Here is a 19,454-nt window from a genome sequence, read left to right on the forward strand (position 1 = left end):
TGCCTTGTCATTAGTATGTGTATGTGAATGAAAAGCAGCAGTACTTACTTTGTGTTATGAGTGTCAATTGCATGGAAGAGCTCCTTTAACTCATCTGCTGACAGAACACCATCTGAGAAATAAGCCTTGAACTCATCAAAGGACAGCTTCCCATCATCTTTTGAGAGGAAAATGTGGTTAAAAAGTTGCCTTCAAAAAAATAAATAAAAAAATCTAACTCATAAAAGTATTTCAGATTTTAAAAAGACTTAAAGTGTTCAATCTATATTTAAAAAAAAAGAAGCAAAGTTCATCATCCTTCAATTTAGCTCATGCACATCAGATCTCAGGTGTTTGGGAAAACATGAACACACAGATGCCGCGAGACAATGTTTGCGACAGGGCTGAGGGCTCGTGTTAGTTGACGCAGACGCCCAGAGGTTTTCAAACAAACAGTGACAGGTGAGTCATGCCAGCCTATACTCAAAATAGAAGAAATGTACTGCTGCACATGCCGTGTGCTACACTCCTACTAATATACAACATTTAATAAAATGCAGTGAAAGAGCCTCAGAAAGAACACAATATAAGGAAGAGAGAAAGAGGTCTGCAGAAATCCTTGTGCCTGCAACTGTTACCATAAAGGGACATTTCAACCTAATTTAACCAATAAAAATGAGTTTTGTTTGTGTAAATTCACGTATTAAGGTTGATTCAGTGATGTTAAATAATATTTCACTATTGTTTGCTTAGTCTGGGTTTAAAATACACTTAATATTCAGCAATATAATCAATTTGACTTCACTGATATCAAACGAACGGAGCTGGATGATGACATTATTGTCTTCTGTACAGCTGCTTTATAGTCAAATCAAATTTTGATTTTGCAATATCAACACTGTTTTTTAACCAAACTGAAACAACACTGAACTGGATTTGAGCTGAAGGGCGACCTTACCTTCTGTAGAACTGAACTCGGACAGGACTGAATTAATGCTGAACTGACTGAAGCTGAATAATGACACTACTTTACAGTTTAAATTGAAAATTTGCAGAAAATGAAATTGCATCATTGTTAATGCTATTTTTTACATGTTTATTACTGTGAAGCTGCTTTGAAACAATCTGTAACATATAAGGTTTAGTTTAGTTTAAAATTCAATTACATTGAACAATAGGATTAACAGAAAGTTCACATTTAAATTAGACTGATTAAACTATCATAAAATGTATTCAATTCTCATTTCTAATAATTTTAAAATTAATACAAATACTTTTAAAATGTATTTTGTTTCAATATGCACAATTAGACACAACATTCACACTATTCAGACACATAAACTTGCAATGAACATCATTTTAATCTTACCTAGTTATTGTGTATATATTTCTGTTTCAGTTACTGTACGTTAAACCATCATATTATTGTATGCATTGTATGCATTCTAAAGCAAAAAAAAAAAAAAAAAAACTGAGTTTGAATTCACATTGACTGCACTGAGCTTCACATAAGAAATCTAATTAATGCTATTTTTTTAATTCCATTGCTGCTAAAACTGAACTATAAGTGATGTTAAGAAGGATCACAGTGACATTTGTTTGTATCGCTCTACTAAAATACTGACTAACATTAGGAAACGTACATGGACATCTAGTGTTTCCATGACAACAGAGCAACATCATAGACTGGGAATGGACAACCATTCATACATATTGATGCACAGTTAGAGTAATGTGTACGAGACTAAAACAAACACTTTATTACGCAGGAAACAACAGGTGCACAGGAAGGCAATGTCTTACCATTTTTATCAGCTCTTCTCAATATCTGAAAGCAAACAGGACAATATCAGTTAATAACTAGGGGCCATGGAAAAATCATGCTGCGCTGATCATGTAAAGGGACTTTAGCACTGTAAATTATTTAGGTCGGGGCCTAAAAAGAGCAGAGATGAAAGAAAAAGTGATGATGGCTGTGTTGACTTTGAACACCCAGGCGCGCTGTAGTGGTCTGTTAAATAAAGTCCCAATTCACAGCGAGAATATTCACACTCTAAATATGGTCCTCTGCTAGGCATGCCAAGACTGTGCTGAATATAGCTTCCTGCTTAGAGGAGTGAAAAACTATGCCACCAATCTGTCAGGGACCGGTGCTTCCTTGTTCCTGTATGATAATTAACAATACACACCTCATGTCTCAGGAGAAGCTCTTTAGACAGCACACTACAATTTCATTAGCAACTAAAACCGCACTTACAATCGCTCTTTAGAACGTGTCTTTGTTGTAAAAGAAGATCCACATCCATTACAGAGCAGAAAAGAGATTTAATGACCAAATGTGTATAAACTATGCATAATGACTAATTAATTATATGCTAATTAACATAATGCATGATGACTGCAAACAGACTAAATGATGATAGCATAACATGAATATCAAGAAGAATGTCAGTCTCACATCACCAGACCACTTCATCATTCAGACCTGAGATCAGTTAAGTTGAGATCCAACTAAATTTAGTTCATTGTGTGTGTGTGTGTGTGTGTGTGTGTGTGTGTGTGTGTGTGTGTGAGTCTGGTCCACAAAAACCAGTCAGCACAGGTATATTTGTAGCAATAGCCAAAAATACATTCTATGGGTCAAAATTATACATTTTTCTTTAATGCCAAAAATCATTAGTATATTAAGTAAAGATCATGTTCCAAAAATATATTTAAAAATCCCACACACAAAAATATCAAAAAACAAAATTTTATAATAAAAAAAAAAAAAAAAAAAAAAAAAAAAAAATAAAAAATTGCACCCTCGGATTCCACATTTTCAAATAGATGCATCTCCAAATATTGTCCTATCCTAACAAACCATACATCAATGGAAAGCTTATTATATATATCAGACAAGGGTTTAAAAAATGTTTTTCAAAATACTCACATCCAAAAATATTGACATGCCTTTCTTCAACTCGATGGGAGTGCTGGCTTCATCTGAGAGTGACTGCACCTCTTCAGAACAATCCATAGTGATTCCTTCTGGTGAATAATTATCTAACTGAAACTCTTAGCTTTAGGTTTAGTAATAAGGCTTAATTTGTCCACACAAGTGCGCGTGCAGGGTGAAGGAGCGTGCGTTCTGATCTGTGTCTGTAAGAATCTCCCGCTGTACTCCGTCCAGTGATGAGCCACAGGTCTCCTGATGCTGCGCCGAGCACCAATCACATTCGCTTTGAGCTGTGCTTGCGCGCTAGTCATTATTCTCTACCTGTCTCAGCGGGGATAAACTATTTTTGTGTGTGTGTTTGGAAGCAAATGAAAGAATAATGGAAAACTTGGGGGGAAAACAATAGTTGGGGGGAAACAAAAAATAAAGAATTGCAAACATAAATGATACCGCGCGAAAGCACTTTTGTCATCATGTCAATCTTAATAATGTTTTGATTGTGTGCCTGCCTCTAAGTTCATTCGTGCTAACAGGAGAGTTAAACTGAAGGCATAGTTCATCGCAACAATGACACTTTTGTCATCATGTCAGGTATGTGACATTCGGTCCCGATCAGCTCTCTCATCATGTACTGTTCATGATGAAGCAGATGCATGCGTGCAGTAGGGTGAGCTGATCGCTTCCTTTTATTCACTAGAATTAAAACATGCATGGTTTTCGTTTTATTAACTTTATATACAAACAAATGATATGTGTAATTTTAGCAGCGTTTGCTCAAGTTAAAGAAGTTGTTACCATGCACATCTGTTGTATGATTTCTCTCGTGTGCACTAGCTTTTACTGGCATAAAGTTGGCTTGACGTTGGAACGTCGAATATTCGCCAAATTCATATCCACGACCGTCTCTAAAGTTACTATGCGAAAACTACTATACCACTTCTCTAACGCTACGTCAATAGCATGCAAGGAGAATGACTAAACAGTCATGAAAACAACTGTTAACTGTTCATCCAGGTGTCAACTATAATGCACACCTTTTATATTTTTTGATAATTATTAAAAAAAACTGTAAATCATATGTAAAATATTGCTACTTTTTCATTACACTTTTCATTTAAAGGGCACTTTAGAGGATGGATGAATTTAACAATAAAACCCTATAAAATAAATACTAAAGATTATAAATGAATAAATTCGCTTAGTTTCATTTGTAATGAAAACACTCCCCCACTAATCTTAACAAAGAACGTTAATTAGGGTTAGCAATACAACAGATTAAAGAAAGCGTAACAATTAATTAAATATAGCCCTATAATCAGCACAATTAAACGGGAAATACGCATAACAATAATATTAAAACATATAAGCCCCATTTTAATAATAGATATTATCGTATCAATTTATTATTATATACGGTCTAGCCTATATGACTAACTGAATGATGCATTATATAGCGTTTGTATAATGTATGTTGTACAACCCAATTCGCTGTACGATCATGTGGGGGGTCTCTCCTCAACACACCAGCAGTGTGCAGCATCCACTTGGATATATTATATATATAATGAGAAAAAAATAAAAGCCTTATATGCCACATATATTTACATAAAAGACACGATCAACGGACTGTGGGATGGATAAAAAATATTTGATCAATCTCTGATAATCTCAGGTTGCTATGGTCACGCGGGTTTGTTTACTGCATTAAACTCGTGGAAAAATTAAACCAAAAGATTTCGAGCTTATTTTTTTTTTTATCTTACAATGACAGTCATTTATTATTTATGCCAGGGGTTATGTAAATGAAAAACGAAGTCCTTCGAGATCGATATAAAACTTTGAGTCGTAGACCTCTTTAATGATGTACGTATAGTTTATGAAGTGATTTGCATAATTTTACACATAAAACTAGCATAGTAACTCTGAACTAAGTGAACAAGAACGCTGTCTGGTGCGCTGGCGTCCTTCCCACAGGTTTCAGAATCTTAAACAAACACTGTCTATCACATGTAATGCATTAACCAATGAAACAATACACATTTAATGCTATAAAAGTGTGTGACTGGCATAAAGTTGGCGACTTGAAGTAGCAATCTTTTACATATTCGCAAATCTCGGGACCGTTTTTCTCTAAAGGGACCATCGCAAAAACTCTATACAAGGTCTCTAACATTCATAGTTGATGCAAGGATAAATGACTCACAGGATGAGCACAATTTTACAATGTGTTGTCATCCATGTGTCAACTCATAATGTCATTCTCCTTGCATTTGTCTAATTGACCTTGTTATATTGTGTAATAATTATTTAAAAGTAATGTAATTCAAAGGTTACAATATTGCAATTTGCATTCCCGAATCGGCTCAAATTTAAAATATGCCATAAATTTGCGAAGCTCAATAGCATTTGAACAAATGACTCAACTTTCATAAAACATACTGTAAAGTGTTCATCTAGGTGTCAACTATAATGCACACCCATTTCAAATATTTTTCATAATATATTAAAATAAACTGTAACAACTTGTAAAATATTGCTACTTTTCATTATACGAATGCACTAAATACACATTTAAAGCTCTCAATAACATTGAACAGAATGACTCACTTTCATAAAACATACTGTAAAGTGTTCATCTTCGTAGTCAACTATAATGCCACACATTCATATTTTTCATAACATCGCTCAAATAAACGTAACAATATGTATGTAAATCTTGCTAGCATTGAGCTTGCGCTTTTAAATTAGCCGTCCATTTGGTAAATGAAAAGTAGCAATTTTGACGTCATTTATTTTAATAATTTATCAGAAAATATAAAGGTGTGCCTTATAGTGACACCTAGATGAGCTTAACAGTTTGTTTTCACGCTGTTTATTTTTTAGACTTAGAGAAGTTCCCTCATATGATCAAAACAGCGTCACAAATCGATATGTATCAAATAAATATAAAAGAGACGGGCCATTATAACAACTGGATGAGCACGTCAAGCCTAACAGCCTGCACTATACTCCTTGACATCTCAACGCTAAGATCAGTGTGTGCAAATAAAATTTAACTTAAGACGTTCCCTAGATTTGCGAATAATATGCGTTTTTCAAAATGCAAAAAAGCTGCTATCCGAGAGAAATAAACAACAATGTGCATGTTTTGCAATTCTTGCAGGCACAACGCTGCCTCATGACACATAACAGTTTAATAAAAAGTTAGCTGCGTCTCGATACTTTGTCCATGTTTTTGTAGGGCAAAAGGAAGAGCTTGTACTCGCCCTGCCCCTTGCCTCATCACCAGAACCTCGGATCAGTGCACAAAGCGAGAGCGGCGCAGATACGTGAAGCGCCAGGAAAAACATGCAGCGCTACACGCCCCCTAGACTCCACACCAAACGTCAAAACAGGTTGTGCACATAAATTGTAGATAATACCGCAAGTGAAAATGAATGTTTACAGAAAAAACTGCTTTTCGCGCGGTAAACTTTACTGTTTTGCGCAATTAAAATCAGTGTTTGCAAAAAAAAAAGTTATTTTCCTCACTACTTAATTTTTAGTTTGGAAAACTTTATTTTCTTTGCAAAATTTTATTGCTTTTCGCGCGATTTTTGTGATATTATATTGACAAATTCCTTTCTACCTTCCTATCTTTAAAAAAAAATAGTAAACGCAATTACTGTGAAATGAAAAAAATGTAACTAAGTAAAATTCAAAAAAAAAAAAAAAAATAAAAATAAAATTCAAACACTGATAAATGAAAAAAATCTAAATAAGTAAAATGAAATGAAGCACAAATATATTTCAGTGAATGAAAGGTGAAACAGCAGCGACATCTTGTGGTCATTTTCAAGTGAATGAACACAAATAATATTTCCGTGAAGTAAGTGAAACAGCAGCGACATCTTGTGGTAAAACATGCCAAGGACAGAAGCATCATGTCCCAAACTTTTGCCTGGCACCATTTCAGTTTTCAAATGAATCAGTGTAATCACTGATTACTTAATAAGTACAGTAAAATTGAAATAGTAAGTTGCATTAGTTTGGTAGCAATTAGTAGTCTCGAGTTAAAGCTCATTAATAGGACCGCTGCTAAATCACACAAGAACACACCCACAAAAACTAACACAGAATTATATAAGCAACTCACTGACCAGCCACATTTAAAGACTGTATGCAATGCACAAAGACTCATAATCTGTTGTAAAAAGAACAAAAGCATAACCCTTGAGCAGAGTGCTTATAAATGTACTGTGGCCAGATGAGTCAGGTTTCTACATTCATACACAAGCCAACTGTTGCCTTCAACCCTCAATGTCTGAAATCGCAGACGATCTGTAATGACATGGCAGACAGGTCTGATGATTGCTCAGTGTGGTAATACCTAAATGAATGGCTATGATGCAAACCCTGTGCTCTCAAGTCATTCCCATATTCCAGTCTGATCATGTTCCCACAAATACTGATAAAATCATTCAAAGTGTTTTCATGAAAACCAGGGTAAAGTCCAATGCCTCCATAACCTTCCATCCATTCTTGATCCTCTTTTATGGTTCATGCTAATGTGAAGTGTGCAAAAAAAAAGGACACCAGCTTCATCTGGGAGAGAACCACCACTCAACTTCTCGTGATTATATGTTACTCGTATGTAACTACACAGTTAAGAGCTTGTGTGGCGGCATTCCAGGAGTGACAGAATCTGTTATAAAGGTAAAGGCTGTCAAATATGATGAACACTGATAACACTGGAGAGCTATGGCTGGCTATTATTATATATTTATCATATTTTAAATACAATCCCAGTGTTTGCTGAAGCCATTTCTTTTTTACTCTTGCTATTGAACTAAGTGTATTTGTAGAGGCTAAATGCCTCTTTGAAAATGATGAAAGAACTTTAAAAACAGAAAACGGGAAGAGAAGAAGTTACATTTGTCAACCCGTCAAAGTGCTTCAGTGGATTTACAAAGCAAACTAGATTTGTATTTCTAAAGGAAAAGCAGCGATTGGCAGCATTAAAAAAGATTGTCTTTAATGCTATAAATGATGTAAAGTGACTGTACATCAGAACAGCTTTGTGTTTTCATTTCACAATGCTCAATTTGGGCCTTTTCATATAATTCTATGCTGTCACTCAGTAACACTAAAAAATATTGTTTGTACTAAATCTAAAAAAAGTTTGAAAAGAGACTCAAAGTATACCAAAGCATGCATGTATTTATGTATGTATGTATTTTTATTTATTTATTTTATTTCTTTATTGTCTTATGAGACAGAAATAGGCTTCCATACAGACTGGAGCCCCCAGTTATTAAATAAAGAAATATTATTATTATTAATATAAATAATTATAGGTGTGTGTGTGTGTGTGTGTGTGTGTGTGTGTGTGTGTGTGTGTGTGTGTGTGTGTGTGTGTGTGTGTGTTTGGAATGACACCGTTGTCACGGGAACATCCCAGCTGAAGATAATGAGGAAATCACGTCGCTCTTTTTGTCCAGTGCATTCCAAACGACTACATAATGGCACACACGTGCCCTGCTTACTCCAAAGTCCCCACTCCAAGGACCCTGCCCTTCAAAGGCATAGGGATGATCACTTTCCTTTGGAATTTGCCCCGTGAACAGTACGGTATGAATACGTGTACACTCCTAATATATATATATATATATATATATATATATATATATATATATATATATATATATATATATATATATATATATATATATATATATATATATATATACATACACACACAATATACAGGTGCATCTCAATAAAATTAGAATGTCGTGGAAAAGTTCATTTTATTTCAGTAAATCAACTCAAATTGTGAAACTTGTGTATAAAATTCAATGCACACAGACTGAAGTAGTTTAAGTCTTTGGTTCTTTTAATTGTGATGATTTCGGCTCACATTTAACAAAAACCCCCAATTCACTATCTTAACAAATTAGAATACTTCATAAGACCAATAAAAAAAAAACATTTAGTGAACTGTTGGCCTTCTGGAAAGTATGTTCATTTACTGTACATGTACTCAATACTTGGTAGGGGCACCTTTTGCTTTAATTACAGCCTCAATTCGGCGTGGCATGGAGGTGATAAGTTTGTGGCACTGCTGAGGTGGTATGGAAGCCCAGGTTTCTTTGACAGTGGCCTTCAGCTTAATTCAGAGGCCTTTTCCTCTTGACAATACTCCATAGATTCTCTCTGGGGTTCAGGTCTGGTGAGTTTCTGGCCAGTCAAGCACACCAACACCATGGTCATTTAACCAACTTTTGGTGTTTTTGGCAGTGTGGGCAGGTGCCAAATCCTGCTGGAAAATGAAACCAGCATCTTCAAAAAGCTGGTCAGCAGAAGGAAGCATGAAATGCTCCAAAATTTCTTGGTAAACGGGTGCAGTGACTTTGGTTTTCAAAAAACACAATGGAGCAACACCAGCAGATGACATTGTACCCTAAATCATCACAGACTGTGGAAACTTAACACTGGACTTAAAGCAACTTGGGGTATGAGCTTCTCCACCCTTCCTCCAGACTCTAGGACCTTAGTTTCCAAATGAAATACAAAACTTGCTCTCATCTGAAAAGAGGACTTGGGACCACTGGGCAACAGTCCAGTTCTTCTACCCCATACCCAATCTAAGACGGCTCTGACGTTGTCGGTGGTTCAGGAGTGGCTTAACAAGAGGAATATGACAACTGTAGCCAGATTCCTTGACACATCTGTGTGTGGTGGCTCTTGATGCCTTGACCCCAGCCTCAGTCCATTCCTTGTGAAGTTCATTCAAAGTCTTGAATCGATTAACATGCTTGGACACAGCACTCTGTGAACAGCCAGTTTCTTTGGCAATGAATGTTTGTGGCTTAACCTCCTTGTGAAGTGTGTCATTGATTGTCTTCTGGACAACTGTCAGATCAGCATTCTTCACCATGATTGTGGAGCCTAGTGAACCAAACTGAGAGACCATTTTGAAGGCTCAGGAAACCTTTGCAGGTGTTTTGAGATGATTAGCTGATTGGCATGTCACCATATTCTAATTTGTTGAGACAGTGAATTGGTGGGTTTTTGTTAAATGCGAGCCAAAATCATCACAATTAAAAGAACCAAAGACTTAAACTACTTCAGTCTGTGCGCACTGAATTTATTTAGTACACAAGTTTCACAATTTGAGTTGAATTACTGAAATAAATGAACTTTTCCACAAAATTCAAATTTATTGAGATGTACCTGTATATACACTAATTTGAACAACACAGATAACTTTTTATCCAAAGAGTCAATGTGTCCAATGTGTGTTTTCCTCAATAACACCAAAAAAAGCAGTCTTTCCAGTAGATTTATATTTATGTATACTGGATTATCCAACACTATCATCCGACCATGAGTGAAATATTTCCACTAGTGAATGTACTTTACACTAAAATGTTACAGTGAACAGCATTTCCAGGTGAATCAGAGAGCAGTCTTGTGTTATCGCGATACTCACGGTGACGTGCGCGCATGACATCACGTGACGACGTCGCACGGAATGCTGGGAAACAAACAGTGGCATGAATAACGCTTGGCGTAAACATCTCTTACCGATGTGTGCAAGAGCTCGCGGAGCGCAAGGAAACATCCAGTCGGGCAAACGCAGCTTTTATAACCGTGCTCAGCTGAGCGAAGAGATGCGACACTCTGAGCTGCGAGAGCGGCGCTGTGCCTGGACTCGGGGAAGTTTTATCCGTCAAACAGGAGAGGTGTGAGGGGGTTTTATTGTCTATTTATCCTCTGATGTCGGGACCGAGAGTATGGCGTTCATAAGCGAACGACAGCTGACGCGCTTGCATCTCAAGTCCCTGAAGTGGCACGACTCCACACCAGTCTTTCCGAGATAAATCACTAGATTATAAATCTCTGCTGCTCTTCGCTTTCCAGGGAAAGCGTTGCTGATCGCCTCGCCAGAGGAGCCCGGGTTGGGCAACGTGTAGCCTACGTTCAAGGGTCAACATTTTGGACTGGTCCAATCGATCAATCCAGTGGGGTCATATGAAGTCGGGATGAATATGTGGAGCTCGGGGCCAGTGCAGGGTGTGCTGAAAGCCCTGAAGCACGCCGCGGGGAAAGGACACGTCCAGTTGAGCCGCTGGCTGCAGCGGAGCCCGGACCCCCTGGACTGCGACAAGATCGACATCTTGATCTGTAACGTCTTTGACGAGCGAGGGAACGCGGAGGCGGACCCCGCGGGTCACACCGAGCCCGGCGCCTCCTTCACTCCCGAGTTCAGGCATCCGTGCTGCATCAGCACCTGTTGCTTCAAAAGCGCCCTGCTGGCGTGCGTGCTGACGGCCGTGTGCTTCTCCTCGGTGGCCCTGGTGCGCCAGTACCTGAAGGACGTGCTGCTGTGGGTGGAGAGTTTGGACAGTTTCGTGGGAGCCATGCTGTTCATAGTGGGCTTGATCACGGTGTCGTTCCCCTGCGGCTGGGGCTACATCGTGCTGAACGTGGCCGCGGGGTATCTGTACGGGTTTGTGCTGGGCATGGGGCTGGTGATGGTTGGGGTTTTTGATCGGGACTTTCAATCGCTCATGTGGTGTGTAAGCGACTGCTGACGAACTGGGTTCTGGGTAAGATCGGCAGCAGTGAACAGCTGAGTGCTGTTATTCGGGTGGTGGAGGGTGGAAGTGGACTCAAAATCGTGGCCTTAGCGAGACTCACGCCGATTCCTTTCGGCCTCCAGAACGCGGTCTTCTCGGTAAGACACTTTTGTCCATTTATACTATTAACACAGTTGTTGTTTTTAACAAGGAGTTAAAGTTAGCGCATTTCAAATGTTTTCGTGTAACCAATTTCGCACCAGTGTAGTGAAAAAAATGCAATAGTTTTTATTAATTTTTTTCGAATTGTATATATTTTTTAATATGAACCGTTTTCCCTTTAATTTGACAGTTTTGGTATATTTCTTTTGTATTATTTGTGATTTGTATTAGTTTTTATTTTATTAGTTTAGTTATTTGACTTAACTTCAGTTTACTTTAAGTGAGATGTTGTTCTGACAACTAGCTAAAATAATATAAGTATAAGATTTGTAATATTTTATTTCAGCTGTTTATTTTAAGTAAGAGTGGTTAAGTGGTTTTAGTTAACCCTGTAACTCAACATCAATTGCGAGTTTGATATTTCTTTTACACAGCAGTTCACTTGAACAGAATCAATAGATAATTAATAACGAAGTCCTTTTATTTTTAATTGATTCATTCATTTATTTGATTTATTTTAGCAGAGTAAAAAGACACCCAGCACACGAAGGTATCTGATTAATAGCATTGAAGTGGCTGTTAATCTTCAAGGGACGTCCAGGTGGCTTTATCCAGCTTTGCTGGAATTAAACAATTAAGACCTCCAGCTCAGAGCCAGATTTAAATCAAACATAACTGCTCTTCACGCAGGATCAAGGGTATAAAGACAGGTCTCTCTGTACATTGAAATATTACCTTCAGACACTTTGCACAACCAACATAATAAATTTTTAATTAGCTGACACACATGAGAAAGAAACTGCAACCTTTAACAATGACAGGGGACAGTAAAGAACAGTGACACATACCTACTGCGGTGTCTAACAGCATTTTTAGAATTACTCAGAATTACTTCTAACCCAGTTTCTTAAACCTTTTTGATAAATACATGGTGGCACGTGTAAATACAGCAACATTTAAATAATTTAACAAAAAAGTTATACACTTCTCTGGGCTCCTAAATGAGATTTGAATTATGTAAATGATTTAGTGTAGTCACTATTCAGCGAGCTGTTTTATTCTCTTCGTGCAGAAGTTGTTTCTTAAAACAAAGAGATTACATCTGCTTATTTTAATTAGATTTGAGAGACTTTGAGGGGTTAAGGCTGATTTGTTTTTTTGGTATGAAGTTGTGGACATTTTGGAGCATATTTGACTATTGTTTGCATAATTTATTCACTGTTTTGTTTTGTTTTTTATGATGGTGATGCTTATGAGCAGATGTTTTTAAATACAAGTTGAATGTTTAGCACCACTTCCACTTGGTAACTGGTTTCAGGAGTGCTGGGAATGAACATTGAACACCTGCTTACAGCAGGAATTGGTCTTTTTTTTTAGGTTAACAAACAGCTTTAATGTTAAACAGCTGTTTAACTGCACAGTCAATTGAAAATATTCAAAATTACAGTTATGCTGCTGCAATTAAATAACTGTAAATATTGTCAATTACAATATTTTTATGCAGCGGTTAAACATTTGTAACATTGTGTGCATGAATGCAGAGATGAATCAGAACATTTAACATTTGTATGTTAGTCTTCTTAATAAAGGCAGCTGTTAAATATTGGGTGCTGAAGAAAGACACATCGCCTGGCACACACAAAAAAAAAAAGCTTTAAACCAAAGTAGTAGTTATTTAGTAAATTTGCATTTGCGATTTGTATTTTGTACAACACCCAGTATGCACTGCAATCAAAACTAGAATACCCCCATTATAATCAACAAGCTGTAAACATCATGTAATAAAATATTGATTCTGTTGTGTAGCTACGGAGTCTAAACTCTATGTATGTGTGATCAGTCTGGACTCAGACTGTTGTGTGAAACTATGTAAACTAACAACGGACGGGATGGGAGTGTTCTAATATTGGCATGGCGCTCACTTTCTGTGTACAAATAATTACACGTTTGAATAACAGTTTTGTTTTCATGCAGTTAAGAGCACAGCACAGTGTCATTGCCCTTAAAGCAACGTAAGTCTCTGTTCATTCTGAAGGACGCTGTAGTGATCGAGCACTTGGGTCATCTCAGCAACTCTTCAGTTTTGGGTTTGCTTTACATGGGATTGAACCCGATACGTGAGTCCGTTCTCTCGCTCCATTAGCCTGCCACCCTCTACAGTAGTCCTAATATCAATGAGGATGTTATTCAGTTTGTGCCAGTCTACATTTGGAAAGTGAGTGAACAAACTGACTCTTAATTAAAAAAAAAAAAAATACATAACAGAGGGATCACAGCCCAAGGGTGTGATATATGTCTGCACTAAACGGGTCACACTGGAATTATGTTTCGCATCCTCAGTAAGCACATCCTATAGAAAGGGCCGTGTTTCAATGTGCCCTGCGTTTTCTGCTGAAGCAGAATGTGATGCGTTATGTAGGTAACCCAACACAATGCATGCGTCTGCACAGTGCATACTTAAAATATTGCTTCACAGCAATTTACAATGAAGTCACTTCTTAGAACAAGAATACATCGGTTTATCTCGTTCATGAATATTAATAGGTCGACTCAACCCAAATCAAACAATGCTTGCATCTTCGCCAGTCTAATGAGCTAAAATAGAAAGGTTTTACATCATGGTTCATAGTTTAGCACTTGAAGGCAGAGATTTGCACCATGTTTTACTACTCATTCCCAAAGGTGATACAATTGAATTATACAATGATTTAATGGGTTTATGTAGGGTGTGTTTGCTTAGATTTAAAGATTTAATATTCAAAGCATTATAGCTAGGGCTGCACGATTAATCGCATGCATTTGTCATGCGTGTCTCATCAGTAAAGCCGGTTCCGTGATTAGCGGTAAATGTCTGTCACCTGTTTTCAAACGGGAGCGGCAGTTAATACACAGAGCCGTAGTTCACTGACAAGCTACGCAATATTCTGTTCATAATTTGAGATTAATCGCATTCGATTATGAACACGATATTGCGTAGCTTGTCAGTGAACTACGGCTCTGTGTATGAACTCCCGGTGCATTTGAAAACAGGTGACGGATATTTACCGCTAATCACGGAACCAGCTTTACTGATGAGACACGCAGGACAAATGTATGCGATTAATCGTGCAGCCCTAATTATAGCAATGCAATACAACCAGTAAAACATCCTACATGTGTTGCAGAACAAATCTGTGCATTGTGTTGTATTTACATAGAGTGATTTGAAATTAATGTGTGAGATGAATTAAGTGTTTAAAAAAAGATTTTAAATTTGCTGCCATGTCAACATATGATGATATAGAAAACCAAAACGATTGATATCGAAATGTTTTCAATTCTATTGCATTAGAGAGGTTAGAGAAGTCCAGTTAGCATGTGAAGGACAGTGATGGGGCTAATCCAGGCTGATGACACATTCTTGCAGGCGGTGAAAACACTCTGTGATTAATCTTGACCAACTCTATGAGCGGTTATAGTTGTTGCTCTCTTTGACAGATCACAGATGTGTCCTTGCCAAATTATTTAGTGGCTTCGTCAGTGGGACTTCTCCCAACACAACTCCTTAACTCCTATCTGGGCACCACCCTGCGCACAATGGAAGACGTGATCGCAGAGCAGAGCGTCAGTGGATACTTCGTGTTCAGTCTACAGGTAAGCCTCCAAAAATGGAAAAGATCTGAAAGAAAATCAGCAAGAATCTTGTATGTACATTTTGGCATACAAGTTAACATACTCCTTGAAGAATCTTCAAAAAGTTATATTAATGAAAAGAAGTTTATCAAAAGAAGTTTACATTCACATTTGGATCCACGACTTTGCATTTTAGCAGGCGCTTTTATTCAAAGCAGCTTGCAAATGAGCATCACTAGGATTTTTTATTTTTTTCCGAGTCACGTTTAGTTTGTCATGTTTTTATAGAGCTTAATACAACACCAAATGCAACGCTGACTCTCTTCCTGTTGATTACTTTATTACCTGTTTTGTTTTGTTGTTTACACACAATTGCATACAATTAGTGGTGCACAATATAATGTTGTTTTGAAGCTGTGCATTGTTTTGCGAAGTTCTTTGGTTTCCCAGTATGCTTTGCATATTGGAATTCTCAGAATTCACTAGAACTTTCAGTGGTGTTTAAATTTAGCTCTGCCCCTTACTTGACCAGTTGAGAGACTAATAGACGATAATCACGAAAGGCTATAAACGGTGATTAATGCTAAAGAGTATAACCCAATGTTAAACTAAAACCAGATCATTTGTGTAATTGCATTCATTTTGTCTTGTAGAATAAACTCGTTTGTGTTCTCCAGCACTATAAATTAGATGTATAAAGAATTTAATAACATAATAGAAAATATTATATGTTTGGTTTTTTTTTTAAATTTATTTAAATGGTGTTTTGCAATGGATATGTAAACGTATGAGGAAATGAAATATTTATGTCTAGTCTAGATTCTTGTGGAACCTGTAGTAAACCATAATTATAGATGGTCATTGGAAGAGCTTTTTTGCCCTTGTGTGTAGTAAAGTTAGATGCCAGTAAGGAATTCTTGACTGAAATGGGATGTTTCTATATATCAGCCAAGGAATTATTGCTTAAATTTACAACCACACTGAATAAGCCCCATCATGTGGATGTTTGTATCAAGCGTCGTCCAGCTCAGTCAGCAGATCCTCCCAGTGACTCACTCTCTCTGTTCCTCTCATCAGATCTTCATCAGCATAGGCCTGATGTTTTACGTTGTACATCGAGCACAAGTGGAACTGAACGCCGCCATTGCAGCCTGCCAGTTGGAGCTGGAGACGTCGTTCATGAATGGCGGCGCGGCCAACCACGCCAGCTCGAGCTACTGCAGCAAGCGGGCTGCGGCGGGAGGAGGGATCAACGTGGTCTGAATGCCGCTGTTCTTGAACATATTTCAATCTTTTATCCAGTTGGACGGATGGAGATCTGTCTCGCCTGCGTCAGGGAGTCCTGGGAGCTGCTACAGTCCCAGCCAGCTGTTCTGGTTATGCTGGAGGTCTGATGTGGAGTGGCACTGGACTGCCGAAGAGCCCATCATCAGGCTTTGATGGAAACATTGCCCAAAGACTGGGACTCAGGGCCAGTATTACATGAGAAGTTTATGAGATTGACTTGAGATATATTTGTTTTTGCGGTACATTTTTCTTTTTTTAATGATACTAATATAAAATGATTAAACTTTATAGGCGGTCTAAAGCATGAAATGTGTAAATTAATTAAAGCAAATGTTATAGAATTGTAGTTAGATACTAAAGAGGGCCCAACTAATATATCAGGTTAATATGCTTAAGATGTTTCCTTTGTTTTATATATATATATATGAAGAATTGTTTAATTTTTTTTATACTTTATTTTTAGTTTTATTATTATTCATCTAAAGGTATTGCTTGATGGATTGTTTCTTTTCGTATTATGTCTAGAGTAAGAAAAACTATTATCAGTTAGTACCACCTGCGTACAAATTCTGGCTCTTGCCAAACTGGGAACACTTTTGCTACTCTGCAGTTTTGTAAGGAACAGATGGGAGGGAAGGAAATTTTCTTAGCTGGATATTTAAGGATGTCCTGCCAAGAACCTTTAGTATGGCCTGATTAGCTCAGCGGTATGATCGTACGCGTTCAATTTCTCATTCTCATATTGAGAGGACTGAAATTCTTCACCTTCTTTCTTCTATTGTTTAACCAAATGCTTTATTATAGGGCTGTTAGCATTTTTGACAACACTTGTTAATTTTTTTCATTGTTAGAATCATAATTCAAAACATTTGCACGCATGGAATTTAACAAACTGAATATGTAAGATAAAGATGAAATGCAGAAAAGCGGGGAAAGTAATTATTATGACTATATTCTATATATTGAATATATAATATATTTGTATAATTATTTAAAGATATGTATTTATATAAGTATTTTCCTTAAATTAGGGGAAGATATATATGTGTATATATATATATATATATCTGGTAGCAGGCATTATATTATATATAATATATATATATATATAGTAGATATATATATATATATATATATATAAGGGAAGCATTGACATATGTTAGTGCTTTATTATTATTATGTAATGAATGCTAAAGTTCAGCATTATTCCCATCAGTCTAATGGGTTGTTGGCACTGTGCTAAAATGGCTCACAGTTGCCTACAACGCATCTTTGGCAGTTTTTCTCAAAAATGCACACTAGTGAAAATTCATCTCAAAGCCTCCACGGCACACTTGAGCACACAAGAGCAGCTACAAATAACTGACAAAACTGCAAACTACAACTAAAATGTTATTACACGATTCCAGTCATGGTAATGTCTGTCTTTCCCTCCTTAGAGAGTCACCTAATTATAAACAAAAGACTCCTGAGCATTGACTGACGTATTTGGGTCCTGGCTATATCATTTAGCACAGGCTTCTGTTAAGGAGCTCAGAGCCGCAGTGAACTCCCAGCTTCCACACCGGGAATGTTCAAGGGATTTCACGCAGTCCTGGTGCTTAGTTTGTTTGTTTTGTCCTCTCGTTACAATCACCCATACACTACGACACTGTTGTGCTGGTTGACATGAAATTATACTGTAAATCCAGCCGTTCTTGCTGTAAAGCATTGTGGAGGTGACGGATTCAAATTTTTTTTTTTTCCATTGTGAGATTTTTATCCTTTTTTTTTTTTTTTTTTTTTTTTTTTTTTTTTTTTATAATAAGAAACACATGCTCTCAATGATGGATTTCCCAGTAACTGAAACGTACACTCGGTCGGCTGTGACTTCATTCTCAGTGTCATTTGAGACTCGCTGTTCGGTTTACAGCATCAACATTAGAGCGTCACCATAATCTGACAATCAGTGGAACACTGGTGCGCTGCTCATTCTGAAAAACCATCTCATCTTACTCTGTATTTACATCCCCAATTATAGTTTTGCTGCTACTTAGACTGTAGGGTCTGAGTGAAATGCTGACAAGGGCTCGAATTAATATTGCAATTTTACTAAGTGATCTACACCATCTCGCTTTTTCGTACATGGAGAGTGTGCAAATAGGTTTTCTAACAAGTTGTTACATTTATTTTGAAACATGCATGTGTAACTGGGCACAAATGGACACATTCCTTAACTTAAAAATGGAACAAATGTTTTTTGTTTTGTTTTGTTTTTTTCTCTCAAGGAAATGGAATAGCCCCTCTGTTTTCTGAATTTAGCAATAAATAAAAACTGAACATGCTGACTCACCATCTGAGTTACATTGTAGAGATCCAACAATCCTGGTCTTGTGTTACGATGTCAACCTGCCTTGTACCTCTTGCTGCCTAAGACATTGAAACGGGACACTTGCCTGCAGTGTGTTCAGACTCTAATTCGAGCAGGTGTGGGGTTGCTATAACTGAAAAGATGAAGATTGTTGGGGTGTAAAATGCAAAAAGAATCAAAATTCAACAAATAACAAAAATAAATGACAATTTGAGGATATGTATCAGTGCTTTTGTCTTATTTTTCCAGTTCAAATGATAGTGGGATATGCAACAGTGCGATATATAACCGCAAAGGGGTCATGTGAGGTTCTTGGCAAACCTTAATCTGTGATTACAGCACATTTAAAAAATAAAAGTAAAAAAATACGTACAAATGTAATTTCAGATTAGGGCACATCAGGTACTATACTGAAACCTCTTGACCCCTTTGACAAGTGCATTTTACATACACTGTATTTTGTAATACAGAGAATTTTGCAATGTAAATATTTATTGCTGTACCATGCTTGTTCAGTGTTATTTATGAAATAAAATTGTTGAAAAATTACACAAGCATCTTG

General features: G+C 37.0%; 2 protein-coding genes across 2 annotated transcripts in view; one reads left to right on the forward strand and one right to left on the reverse strand.

Moving 5' to 3' along the window:
• Positions 1-3,301, reverse strand: part of LOC109110913 (N-terminal EF-hand calcium-binding protein 1-like) — a 29,196-nt gene extending 25,895 nt beyond the window's left edge. The window contains exons 1-3 of the mRNA XM_019123865.2: positions 2,912-3,301; positions 1,783-1,807; positions 49-157 (exon numbers count right to left, since the gene is read on the reverse strand). Coding sequence (XP_018979410.1) covers positions 49-157; positions 1,783-1,807; positions 2,912-2,998 — 221 coding nt within the window. The 5' untranslated portion in view covers positions 2,999-3,301. The remainder of the gene's footprint in view (positions 1-48; positions 158-1,782; positions 1,808-2,911) is intronic.
• A 7,093-nt stretch (positions 3,302-10,394) lies between these two features.
• LOC109110915 (transmembrane protein 64-like) lies at positions 10,395-17,595 on the forward strand. The gene is given in 5 exon segments (XM_042745222.1): positions 10,395-10,644; positions 10,823-11,451; positions 11,454-11,639; positions 15,121-15,276; positions 16,333-17,595. Coding segments are annotated over 4 exon segments (1,035 nt in total). The 5' UTR covers positions 10,395-10,644; positions 10,823-10,944; the 3' UTR covers positions 16,519-17,595.
• The last annotated feature ends 1,859 nt before the right edge of the window (positions 17,596-19,454 follow it).

This window comes from Cyprinus carpio, chromosome B19 (assembly GCF_018340385.1).
Source record: "Cyprinus carpio isolate SPL01 chromosome B19, ASM1834038v1, whole genome shotgun sequence".
NCBI lineage: Eukaryota > Metazoa > Chordata > Actinopteri > Cypriniformes > Cyprinidae > Cyprinus > Cyprinus carpio.